This window comes from Neomonachus schauinslandi, chromosome 15, assembly GCF_002201575.2.
Source record: "Neomonachus schauinslandi chromosome 15, ASM220157v2, whole genome shotgun sequence".
In the NCBI taxonomy this organism is placed as follows: Eukaryota; Metazoa; Chordata; class Mammalia; order Carnivora; family Phocidae; genus Neomonachus; species Neomonachus schauinslandi.
The window spans coordinates 24,627,103-24,640,325 of NC_058417.1; the positions used below are offsets into that span (position 1 = coordinate 24,627,103).

A 13,223-nucleotide genomic window follows, 5' to 3' on the forward strand; every position below is an offset into this window, starting at 1 on the left:
CCTAAGAATGACTAATACAAGGCCTAAAATAATTGTTATCAACCCTCCTTGCTATTACAAAGACAGCTATAATGACTCATGCTAAATCAACAATGAAGATAAGTCATCCCCTGGGCAAATGAAAAATGGAAAATTACTCTTATATATGAGCCCACAAGCCAAAAATTCTTTTCCTCAATGGTTTTCTGTAATTCCTAAAACATTTACTTCCAACCCTACTACATATTATTTAGTCAAAGAATGTTGTCCCATATACGAGGAGGGGCTCAGAAAGAGTTGTTCTTAGAGAGTGGGTTATACACCGCAAACAAATACAGATCAGCAAGTCAATTCAGGTTGAAAGAAAAAAAGTGTTAACTGTTAACATACCTGATAAATTGCAACAGACTGACAGATATTATCTACATTGAGTAAGTAGAACCCATAATCTAGCAGTGTATCAGAATATTTTGGGTGTTTGGATCCAAAATGATCCCTATAAAAAGATATAAAACTATTAGGATATAAAGTAGAGAGAGACAATTGGAAAAAGTATTTTTTGTAACAATCACCTACCGTGCCAAATATACTGCATGTTTAATTAACTGTTCTGCTTTCTTAAATTCACGTTTTACAACACAAGCCTAAGGATAAAGTGAAAAATTATTAAATAACTCTCAAATAGTATGCTAAACTAAGTACAGATTATATAGTCAGACTATGATGGTCCAAAAAAAAAAAAAAATCCTCAAACATAAATATAAGGGTTCTATTTGTAATTTCTTCCCTTCCAAGTATTCGAAAATTCTTATAAACAGATCTGTACATATCCTGGGAAATTATAAAGTTTAAAATTTTGACATTCTTGCCCAATACAAACCTGTTATAACAGAGTTACCCTACAAAGCTGGTATACTCCCATCATTCCAGATTATATCATAAGTAAATGGGGGGAGGGTTCAACATAGTATTTTCTAAGCTACTTATTTATATCCTAGTTCTAGAGTGGCTTAAGTATCTTGTAGTCTTCATCTGTTAGTTTTAAAATGCACAGAATTTCAAGTTTTCCTATTCTTAAAATATTTTGATTCATGAAAACAGCCAGTCGTTTTCAAACTCTTAAATATTACCTGCATATAAATATACAAATCTTGCACATAATTAAACTGTCTTTATATTAATGGTATATCCAATGTTTTAAATTAATTAAAAACATATTAATATCTCTCTTCTAGCTCTGATAATAATCTGAACAGTTATGCTATGTACTTGTCTAAAATAACTTATCTAGTAAGTTTCACAGAAATCTTAGACTCTTATAAATCTATAATTTTAGAATCTTTCTTCTAATTAAAATTTCCATAATTAAAACCAACCAAAATGAAATATTCAAAATCAAAAAAACTCTGGGTAGAAAGAATATATTTGAAAAGCACATCAATGTTTTAAAGCCTCAGTACACCAAACCAGCAATTTAAAAATAAATGGCTTCAGAGAGTGAATGCATTTATCTATAGAATAAGAAGAAACTAAAGGGAAAATCAAGGGTCACCCAGCAGCTCAAGAATAGGAATCTGTGACACTGTGAGGCTGCAATACTATCACTCAAAGATTTAATACTAGGCTAGCCTTTAGGAGAAAAATGACCAAAATCCACACAATTGTGGCATGAGGAATTCAGGTTGCTGGAAAGGTTAAGAAAAACAAAAGCAAACTCAAGCTAGAATAGCACCAAAATACTGCCTCAATCTGTAGTTCAGTAAGCTGAGTTATCAAAATGATATTTTTCATGGGTTTTCTGGGTATAGAAAAATTAGCTCAATTCTATATGTAGATTTCTAAATCTGATTTCTACAACTGAGCAGAGAAACTCAGAAAATAGACCTTGTTAGTCCATGGAGTACGCAATATCTAACTTGTTAAATAACAGGTTAATTAAGACAAATTTAAAGCTTGCTAAATCCTGTAATATATTAATAATTTTAACATTATATTCACCTTAGAAGCTTGTCTTAAAACATCCACCACAACTTTGACTGGTAAGCCCACTGTGATTTCTTTCATTGCCTCGATGCACCATTTGTAAGCCTAAAAACATATTTAAAGAGCAAAAACTGATAAATCAAATTGACAGTATTTAATGAAATGACTGTGTATCTTTCTCCCAAACTTTCAAGTACCTGAATAAGAATACACACAAAGTATTTACACTTACAATTTTCTGAGACTAAGTTTTCTTGAAAGTGTTAAGTTTGCTATACTTTCTTTGAATAACTGACACACAGGAAATCAGGGGCATGTTCTCTCTTGCCCACAAGCCTTTGCATATACTGTTCCCTCTGCCTTATATATACATTTCTCTTTCCTGAACTAAATCCATATAACTTATTTTCCAGGTTTCAGCCCTAGATTAGGCTTCCTGTACTTTCTTCCCCTACTGTAATGCTTATTATTTTGTATCTTAATTGCCTGTTTGAGTGCTTACTTTGTGAGAGTTATTGTTCTAAGCACTTTATGTGCATTAACACTTTTAATTGACACACCAGTCCTATGAGATGCATACTATTATGGAAAACTGAGGTGCAGAGAGGTTAAGTACCAGGTAATGTGCTAACACCTAGGTATCTACTGGGAAATAAAACATAGTATGTCCTTCCTCTCCTAGTGCTTAGTGGAAGAAGAAAAAAAAAAAAGGAAAACAAATTACTTTGGACAGTAAGAACTACTTCAAAGAAATAAAACATAGGGGCGCCTGGGTGGCTCAGTCGGTTAAGCATCTGCCTTTGGTTTAAGTCATGATCCCAGGGTCCTGGGATCAAGCCCCGCATTGGGCTCCCTGCTCAGTGGGGAGCCTGCTTCTCCCTCTCCCACTGCTCTCTCTCTCTCTCTCTCTGTCAAATAAATAAATAAATCTTAAAAAAAAATACCATAAAAGAATCATAAAGAATGGGGGAGGGGAAAGGAAAAATTAGAAAATATTAAAAAACAAACATTTGTTTTCCTCTGTAAGCTTCCTTCTCTTCCATTCCACCTAAAATATTCAGAAGAAATTTTGATGTAAAAATGAAATGTATGTGATTTAGGCCAAAAAAACCTGGTTTGTTTTTAAGATGTTAAATAAGCAGATTTTGTTCCAGAGTAGTAAGTTAAAATCTTTAGAACTGTAGTAGACTGTAATACTTCTTTAAAATATTTACTTCCTTGGGGAGGGATATACTTCCCTTCCACATCAAAGATGACAGTGGTCAAGTGATTTCCTTTGGTCAATTAAAAAATTAATTGAAATATGAAAGTGAAATGAGCAATTTCTGGGAAAAAGCTCTAAGAGCAAGCAGTACTTCCTCATGATGTTTTTGCCTCTACTCTAAGGCTGGTAATGTTTTAGACAGAGGATGCTCCATCACATGGGGTTTTGATCAAAGTGTAAACAGAATGTTAAGCAGAGCCACAGGCATCCCAAGACAGGATGTAGCATGAGTAAGAAATAAACTTATTTTTCCATGTCACTGCTCTTTTGTCAGCATAGCCTAGGCCATGTTAATATCAAAATATGGTGCTAATTCATCAAACTATATCCTCAATATTTGTGTACTTTTCTGTAGCTATCAACGACAAACTTATTTATATATTTATTTTATTTTTTATTTTTTTAAAGATTTATTTGACAGAGAGACACAGCGAGAGAGGGAACACAAGCAAGGCAAGTGGGAGAAGGAGAAGCAGGCTTCCCGCTGAGCAGAGAGCCCGATGTGGGGCCCGAACACAGGCCCCTGGGATCATGACCTGAGCCAAAGGCAGATGCTTAACGACTGAGCCACCCAGGCACCCCAATTTATATATATTTTTAAAAGATTTTACTTGTCAGAGAGAGAGCACAAGCAGAGGGAGTGGCAGGCAGAGGGAGAAGCAGGCTTCCTGCTTAGCAGGGAGCCCGATGCGGGGCTCGATCCCAGGACCCTGGGATCATGACCTGAGCCGAAGGCAGTTGTTAAGATGCTTAACAACTGAGCCACCCAGGCGTCCTAAAACTTATCTATATTTAAAATAAACTATCTGGGGCGCCTGGCTGGCTCAGTTGCTAGAGCATGTGACTCTTGATCTTGGGGTCATGAGTTCAAGCCCCACACTAGGCACAGGGCTTACTTTAAAAAAGGGGGGGGGCGCCTTAGTGGCTCAGATGGTTAAGCGTCTGCCTTTGGCTCAGGTCATGATCCCAGGGTCCTGGGATCGAGCCCCACATCAGGCTCCTGGCTCAGCGAGGAGCCTGCTTCTCCCTCTCCCTCTGTCTCTCTCCCTGCTCATGCTTTCTCTCTCTCTCTCTGTATCTCAAATGAATAAATAAAATCTTAAAAAAAAAAAAAAAAAGGTGAGTTCTATGCATAGATATATAAAGATGGTGGGGTACCTGAGTAACTTTTAAGGTTGGCATTTCTTTTTTTTTTTTTTTTTTTAAAGATTTTATTGATTTATTTGACAGAGAGAGACACAGCGAGAGAGGGAACACAAGCAGGGGGAGTGGGAGAGGGAGAAGCAGGCTTCCCGCCGAGCAGGGAGCCCGATGCGGGGCTCGATCCCAGGACCCTGGGATCATGACCTGAGCCGAAGGCAGACGCTTAACGACTGAGCCACCCAGGCGCCCCTAAGGTTGGCATTTCTAATACTCAAACTGTTGTATATCGCACTTTCATTTCCAGTAAAGTCAGCTATCCACACAAAGGCCTTCTGTGAATGGGGTTCTTTGTTCTTGGTGTGTGAAAATAAAAGAGGTTGAGTTCTGTATTTGGGATGATAAGCTATGGAACAACCGCTGCACAGAAGGAGCAGCAAAACAATCCATCAACAGAACTAATTCAGCAGACATAGGAATTCATCCTCAAAAATAACCAGAAGAACATACCTAACACCCCCCTAAGAAACTGTAGGCATGTTGATAAGGATTTTAGATTTTTACATATAGATTTGATGCCTCCTTATATGGATATTAAGGATGATCCTAGGATCAGAGTTGCACAACATCACTTTATAATCATTCTAGGATTTTCGAGTTTTACCTCTAATTATAATTTTCCTTTAAATATGGAATAATGAGGCCAAAATCAAGATAGGGATAATTATAAAATATGAAAGCTAAATGACAGCTATGTGGCAACATAAAATAATTATGATATTCTTCCATAAAGAAAACAACCAAGTAAAGGAGTTAAACAGACATAGTTCACTTCTCAACTATATATTCATTAGCACTGAAGCATGAAATTAATAGCATAAAGACAGGAGTGAAGCTATCTTTCTTGTAAGGCAGAAGGAGGAGCAAAACAATGCAAAAGAGTGTAAATAAAATCTAGCTTCCCATTAAAAGGAATGCCTTCAAGTTCTGAGAGTTCACCCAGAGCTACACATCCAATAAAAAAGCATCTATTAAGGGTTCATTTCACAGAACATACCCATGAAAATAATTTAGATATATATTTGGTCAAATTAAAAGAAAAAAAAAAAACAGGCCATAAACCATACATGTGTATGTTTAAAACACATCTCATGGTACACTCTTTTTGCCTCATTTTAAATATTCCATTACAAATGTGTAGTGCTTTAAGTAAACCTGACGTGAGAATAAGATCTATTAAGACAAATAGAAGATTATATGATTTCTCCTTTTTAAATATTTTTTATTTTTATTTATTTTTTTAAAGATTTTATTTATTTGACAGAGAGAGAGACAGCAAGAGAGGGAACACAAGCAGGGGGAGTGGGAGAGGGAGAAGTAGGCCTCCCGCTGAGCAGGGAGCCCGACATGGGGCTTGATCCCACCATGACCTGAGCTGAAGGCAGATGCTTAACGACTGAGCCACCCAAGTGCCCCTTTTTTTAAATTGAGGTACAGTTGACACACAATGTTATAGTAGTTTCAGGTGTAGAACAGAGTGATTGGACAATTTTATACATTATGCTATGCTCACCACAGTAAGTGTAGTTACCATCTGTCACCATACAACATTATTACAGTATTATTGACTATATTCCCTATGTTGTACTTTTCATCACTATGACTTACTTTGTAACTGGACGCTTTCTACCTTTTAATAGCCTTTACCTACTTCATCCATCACTCCCTGCTCAGGTTGCTCTGTTTGTTTTTTTTTGTTTATCTGTTTGTTTTGATTTTACCCTCTGTTTATAGCTACTTGATCACAATAAAATGCACTTCAAAATACTTACCTCATCATAGTGACTTTTTGCAAAGAGTAGTGCACACAGTTCTCCATATAGTGCAGCTTTGTTTGCTTGCTGGCCATGTTTTGAAAGTTTATCCATATATGTCTGAGCTAACTTAAATGTTTCTTCACCCAAGTGATATTTGCAGTTTCCATTTCGCACATGAAGCAACCTGCAAAAGCAGAAATAACATTCCTCTATTTTTGATATTTCCACCATGGTCCTCTTACAGATCACTACTTAGTACCCAAATGAGTTAAGGAAACTAGATGCAAAAAGTAAGGTAGCACTGGAGAATAATGATCTGGCCCAAACCGAGATTGACTAAAACACATAAAGAGTATATGCTCTTTCCAGAAAGCTACCCATGATTAATCTCACCCAACTCTGATTCTTTTTCTTCTTTATTTTGTATACTTTGTGCACTCAGTATGTGCTACATCTAATAGTTTTGTTCCAAATCCAAAAGTAATGCAGTCTCATCATAAAAAAATTTAGAAAATGATGAAAAAGGGCACCTGGGTGGCTCAGTCGTTAAGTGTCTGCCTTCAGCTCAGGTCATGATCCCAGGGTCCTGGGATCGAGCCCCACATCAGGCTCCCCGCTCAGCGGGAAGCCTGCTTCTCCCTCTCCCACTCCCCCTGCTTGTGTTCCCTCTCTTGCTATGTCTCTGTCAAATAAATAAAATCTTAAAAAAAAAAGATGAAAAACATAAAATCAACACCAAATACTATTACCTACCATTACTTTCCATTCTTTTTTCTAGTATATTTGTGCAACACCTGATCAGTAACCTCATCTCATGTTGCTTCACAAAAGCTCATTTTTTGTTATCTTTCTAGTAAGGTAAGTTCACTGAAAATAGTGGTATTGTCACCTATTTCTTTTAAAACCTTTATCTTCTATGGTGGAAAAATACAGAGTTCTTCATGCAGAGTAACTGTAAAACCATGTTAGACTATGTAATGATATGCAAGAGTAGTAAAGTAAAACCATGTTAGGCTATCTAATGATACGCAAGAGTAGCAGGTCAGACTGTGATACCAACAGACTACACATCTGCATAGGCTATGTAGAACAGAACAGTGAGGACCCGCCATGTATTTATGTATCTATTATAACGCTGGCTAGAACATTATGTGCATGTATCATGCCAATACAATTTTCTGAAAATGCTCAGCCCTGAGGGGGGAAAGGGTATAAAATTCATTTAAAAGAAACTGAGAATGGAGAATCTGGGAAGCACTCTTGAGAAATATAAAAAAAGAGGTATTTATTTTTTTTCTATCTACACCAAAAACATTAACAGATCAATGACCCAGGATGAGAAACATCTAACAATCTTCAAATCACTATCATTTCTTTGTACAGTCAGGGAAAACAGATGGAATAACTTCAAATGAACTAAGACTATTCAGTACGTGGCAGATACGATGCCAGTGTGCCTCCTTCCAACACTCATAGTTATCTGCTTTTAGAAAAGACTAAAACACCCTTAAGCAAAATAATATACTAAGGCTAACCAAAAATTCTGAATGGAGTATCTTTTACATTACCAAATTCCAAATTAAAGCAGAAATACATATAGTAATTTTCAGGCTACTCTAGAATGGTGAGTTGATTGGATTCATATTTTTATGCAGAAATACAAAAGTAGAAAAAATGTTTTGGTATACAGAAAATTTTTCCTGCTAAAGTAAGTGTACTGGTATAGAATAAAGAAAAAATGTCACTTGATGGCCAAATTGCTGACCTAATAACCAAGAAGTTTGCAATGATCTGTCACAATGGGAACCACATGTAGGAAAACAGAACTGAAATCTAGGAAAAGGTTACCTGAAAAAGAAATATGTAGTTCATATGACAAAGTTTTGAAAGACTCTTATAATTATTGCCTGAACACCTATTATATACCAGTCATTTTTCTAGGTGAAAGGGATGTAGTGTAGTAATTAAGACCATAAGAAGCTTCACTCTAGGGGGAAGGAGTATGAGGGTAGGCAGACAAACACACCAATAAGTAAGACTTTCATTTAAAAGCAAAAGCAGACTTTCATTTAAAAGTAAATGCTATAGGGACGCCTGGGTGGCTCAGTAGGTTAAGCGGCTGCCTTCAGCTCAGGTCATGATCCCAGGGTCCTGGGATCGAGCCCCACATCGGGCTCCCTGTTCAGCAGGGGAGTCTGCTTCTCCCTCTCCCTCTGCCCCTACTCATGTTCTCTCTCTCGCTCTCAAATAAATAAAAATCAATGCTATGCATATCATAAAAATAAGGTAATATGATCAGGAGCTGCTTCTTTTTTTTAAAAGATTTTATTTCTTAAATAAATTCAAACTCACAACCCTGAGATCAAGTGTTGCATGCTCTACTGACTGAGCCAACCAGGCACCCCATGATCAGGAACTTTTTTTTTTAAAGATTTTATTTATTTATTTGAGAGAATGAGAGAGAGTATGAGAAGGGGGAGGGTCAGAGGGAGCCCAATGTGGGACTCGATCCTGGGACTCTGGGACCATGACCTGAGCCGAAGGCAGTCACTTAACCAACTGAGCCACCCATGTGCCCAGGAACAACTTCTTTTTTTTTTTTTAAAGATTTTATTTATTTATTTGAGACAGAGAGAATGAGAGCACATGAGAGGGAGGAGGGTCAGAGGGAGAAGCAGACTCGCCGCCGAGCAGGGAGCCTGATGCGGGACTCGATCCAGGGACTCCAGGATCATGACCTGAGCCGAAGGCAGTTGCTTAACCAACTGAGCCACCCAGGTGCCCAACTTCTTCTTTTTTTTAAGATTTTATTTATTTATTTGACAGAGACACAGCGAGAGAGAGAGAACACAAGCAGGGGAAGCGGGAGCCTGACACGGGGCCCGATCCCAGGACTCCGGGATCAGGACCTGAGCCAAAGGCAGACGCTTAACTGAGCCACCCAGGCACCCCGGACTTCTTCTTTTTAAAGATTTGTCCATTTATTTGAGAGAGACAGAGAGAGAGAGAGAGAGAGACCGTGAGCATGTGTGCTCGTGAGCAGCAAGAAGGAGCAGAGGGAAAGAAACTCAAGCAGACTCCATGCTCAGCATGGAGCCCAATGTGGGGCTTGATCCCACCACCCGAGATAGTAAGCTGAGCTGAAATCAAGAGTTGGATGCCCAACCAACTAAGCCCCCAGGTGCCCCAATGATCAGGAACTTCTTTAAAAAAAAAAAAAATTTATTTGAGAGAGAGTGCGAACTACCCAGGTACCCCTAGCAGGAACTTCTTTAAGGAGGTTCTCAGGGTAGACAGGGAAGAATTCTCTTGATAAGTTAACATTTTAGTTGACACCTAAATGATGAAGAAGCAATCACGTAAAGGTCTGGGAGGAAGCATGTTTCAAACAGAGGGAATAATTGGGGCGCCTGGGTGGCTCAGTCAGTTGAGTGTCAGACTCTTGATTTCAGCTCAGGTCATGAGATCAAGCCCCATGTCGGGCTCCAAGCTCAGAGGGGAGTCTGCTTGGGGTTCTCTCCTTCCCTCTCTGTCTGTCCCCCTTTCTATAAAATAAATAAACCTTAAAAAAAATTTCCTTCAAACAGAAGGAATAACAAGTGCAAAGCCCTGAGAAAGGGAAAAAAAAATTCTGGCGTAATCAAAGAACAGACAAAAGACCAAACTGTCTGAGGTATTATGAATAAAGGATTATATAAAAAGAGATGAAAAAGCAGAGATTGGGGGCGCCTGGGTGGTTCAGTCAGTTAAGCGTCTGCCTTCAGCTCAGGTCATGATCTCTGGGTCCTGGGACAGAGCCCCATGTTGGGCTCTGTGCTCAGCGAGGAGCCTGCTTCTCCCTCTCCCTCTGCCACTTCCCCTGCTTGTGCTCTCTTTAATAAATAAATAAAATCTTAAAAAAAAAAGCAGAGATTAGGAAGATTTTATAGGGCCTTGCCAGTCTGGGCAAGAAATTTTGGTTGTAATAGTGAGGTATGACTTATCCCCTACAACAACACTAAAAGAATTTCCTGAGATGTTCTGGATCTGCTCTGCTCAATCTGGTAGCCACTAGTCACAAGTGGCTACTGAGTATCTCAGATGTGCCTAGTGTGACTGAGGACTGTTTTAATTTTTAACTTTATAGTCATATATGGTTGATGGCTACCATACTGGGCAGTGCAACTCTAAAAGGATTGCTCTGGCTACACTGTGGAAAATGGATTATAGGGGCACCTGGGTGGCTCAGTTGGTTAAGCAGCTGCCTTCAGCTCAGGTCATGATCCCAGGGTCCTGGGATCAAGTCCCGCATCAGGCTTCCTGCTCAGTGAGGAGCTTGCTTCTCCCTCTGCCCCTCCCCCTCTTTGCGCTCTCTCTCTCTCTCTCTCTCTCTCTCTCGCTGGCTCTCTCTCAAATAAAAATCTTAAAAAAAAAAAAAAAGAAAGAAAGAAAGAAAGAAAATGGATTACAATAAAGCCAAGAGTGGAAGCAAGGCAATCAGGACAGAGGTATTACAATAATCCAGAAGAAAAAAAGACCTTGAGAAAAAAGGATAGGTATTAGAGATACAGAGTTGATAGTTACCTAACTGGTTCAATAGGAAAAGGTTAAACTCAAGCATAGGTTGTAAATTCAGAGAATGAAAAGAATAGTAGTCACCTCTCATTTCTACAATACTAAGAATTGCATTTCCAACAACATCCACTGTAGATATTCCTCCTAAAAATAAATTTCTAGAAATTATTTAATAATTGGCATATGATGGGATAGCAAACTAAGTTTTGTTTTTTTTTTTAAAGATTTTATTTATTTATTTGACAGATAGATAGAGAGCATAAGTAGGCAGAGAGGCAGGCAGAGGGAGAGGGAGAAGCAGACTCCCCCCTGAGCAGGGAGCCCGACGCGGGGCTCGATGACAGGACCCTGGGATCATGACCTGAGCCGAAGGCAGCCGCTTAACCGACTGAGCCACCCAGGCGCCCCGCAAACTAAGTATTTTAAGTCAGAAAAGCACAGCTGGTTATTTTCTCCAGTCTGTGCTGTCTGTCTATTGAAACAAAAGGGCAAATTAAACATATGGAAACTCTTCAGGGTCTGTATATCCATCTGGGCTGACACGGAGCAGGATGAAGGATCCAAGAAACTTTTGGTCCAACTGAGGATCTAATTTTGTGTTAATACTCAGCCTAATGAAAAGGCAGGTTCTCAAGGTTCTCCAAATGTGGTTCTCCAATGTAAGCACAGTATTTTATTATTTTTAAAAAAGATTTAAAAAAAAATTTTTTTTTAAAGATTTTATTTATTTTTTGAGAGAGAGTGAGAGCAAGCATGAGAGGGGAGAGGGTCAGAGGGAGAAGCAGACTCCCTGCCAAGCAGGGAGCCCGATGTGGGACCTGATTCCGGGACTCGAGGATCATGACCTGAGCTGAAGGCAGCTGTTTAACCACTGAGCCACCCAGGCGCCCCCAAAAAGATTTTATTTTTAAGAGCAGTTTTAGGGGTGCCTGGTTGCTCAGTCAGTTAAGTATCTGACTTTGGCTCCGGTCATGATCCCGGGATCCTGGGATCGAGCCCTGTGTGGGGCTCCCCACTCAGCAGGGAGTCTGCTTGTCCCTCTACCCCCATACCCCCCGGCTCGTGCTTTCTTTCTCTCTCAAATAAATAAATAAAATCTTAAAAAAAAAAAAGCAATTTTAGGTTCACAGTAAAACTGAGAAGGTACAAAGGTTTTTCATATACCCTCTTTCCCACAGTACGTTATTTTTAAAATACAATCACATCTACTTGATCAAGAGCTATTGTCAAAAATAATTACATTTAGGGCGCCTGGGTGGCTCAGTTGGTTAAGCAACTGCCTTCGGCTCAGGTCATGATCCTGGAGTCCCGGGATCGAGTCCCGCGTTGGGCTACCTGCTCGGCGAGGAGCCTGCTTCTCCCTCTGACCCTGCCCCCTCTCTCATGTACTCTCTCTCATTCTCACTCTCTCAAATGAATACATAAATCTTAAAAAAAAAAAATTACATTTAATTGGTTAAACGAGTCATTGTTTGAATGGCAAATATAGAAATTTTTTTTTAAGATTTTATTTATTTTATTTTATTTTATTTTTTTTAAAGATTTTATTTATTTGAGACAGAGAGAATGAGATACAGAGAGCATGAGAGGGAGGAGGGTCAGAGGGAGAAGCAGACTCCCTGCCGAGCAGGGAGCCCGATGCGGGACTCGATCCAGGGACTCCAGGATCATGACCTGAGCCGAAGGCAGTCGCTTAACCAACTGAGCCACCCAGGCGCCCTAAGATTTTATTTTTAAGTAATCTCTACACCCAATGTGGGGCTCAAACTCACAACCCTGAGATCAAGAGTTGCATGCTCTACTGACTGAGCCAGCCAGGCACCCCTACAGGTTTAAAAGTCATTAGTTTATGAATATATTCACTGTAAGACTAAGCAAGATGACTAGTTAGATCCTCATCGGACACAACAAAAATAAATATATTAAAAGTAAATGTGAAGGGGGGCGCCTGGGTGGCTCAGTCATTAAGCGTCTGCCTTCAGCTCAGGTCATGATCCTAGGGTCCTGGGATCCTAGGGTCCTGGGATCACGTCAGGCTGGCTCCCTGCTCAGCAGGAAGCCTGCTTCTCCCTCTCCCCACCCCGCCGGTTTCCTCTCCCGCTGTCTCTCTCTGTCAAATAAATAAATAAAATAAAAATCTTAAAAAAAGTAATCGTGAAAGAAAAGAATCTCTCTCCTGCTTACAAGAGTATGTCTCTAAGAACTATTTAAGAATTTTGGAAATAGCAGCGCCTGGGTGGCTCAGTCGTTAAGCGTCTGCCTTCGGCTCAGGTCATGATCCCAGGGTCCTGGGATCAAGCCCCGCATCGGGCTCCCTGCTCTGCGGGAAGCCTGCTTCTCCTTCTCCCACTCCCGCTGCTTGTGTTCCCTCTCTCGCTGTGTCTCTCTGTCAAATAAAATTAAAAAGAAAAAAAAAAAGTCTCATAAAAAAAGAATTTTGGAAATAAATGATTATAAAGGGAGGGTTGAATAACAAAGACTGTTAT

The 13,223-nt window shown here is 39.3% G+C and overlaps 1 protein-coding gene across 1 annotated transcript in view; it reads right to left on the bottom strand.

The window, feature by feature from the left end:
- APPBP2 (amyloid beta precursor protein binding protein 2) overlaps positions 1–13,223 on the bottom strand; it is a 61,555-nt gene that overhangs the window by 11,630 nt on the left and 36,702 nt on the right. Inside the window, exons 5-8 of the mRNA XM_021704071.2 lie at positions 6,199–6,367; positions 1,978–2,067; positions 556–623; positions 370–475 (exon numbers count right to left, since the gene is read on the bottom strand). Of these exons, the coding sequence (XP_021559746.1) occupies positions 370–475; positions 556–623; positions 1,978–2,067; positions 6,199–6,367 (433 nt within the window). The remainder of the gene's footprint in view (positions 1–369; positions 476–555; positions 624–1,977; positions 2,068–6,198; positions 6,368–13,223) is intronic.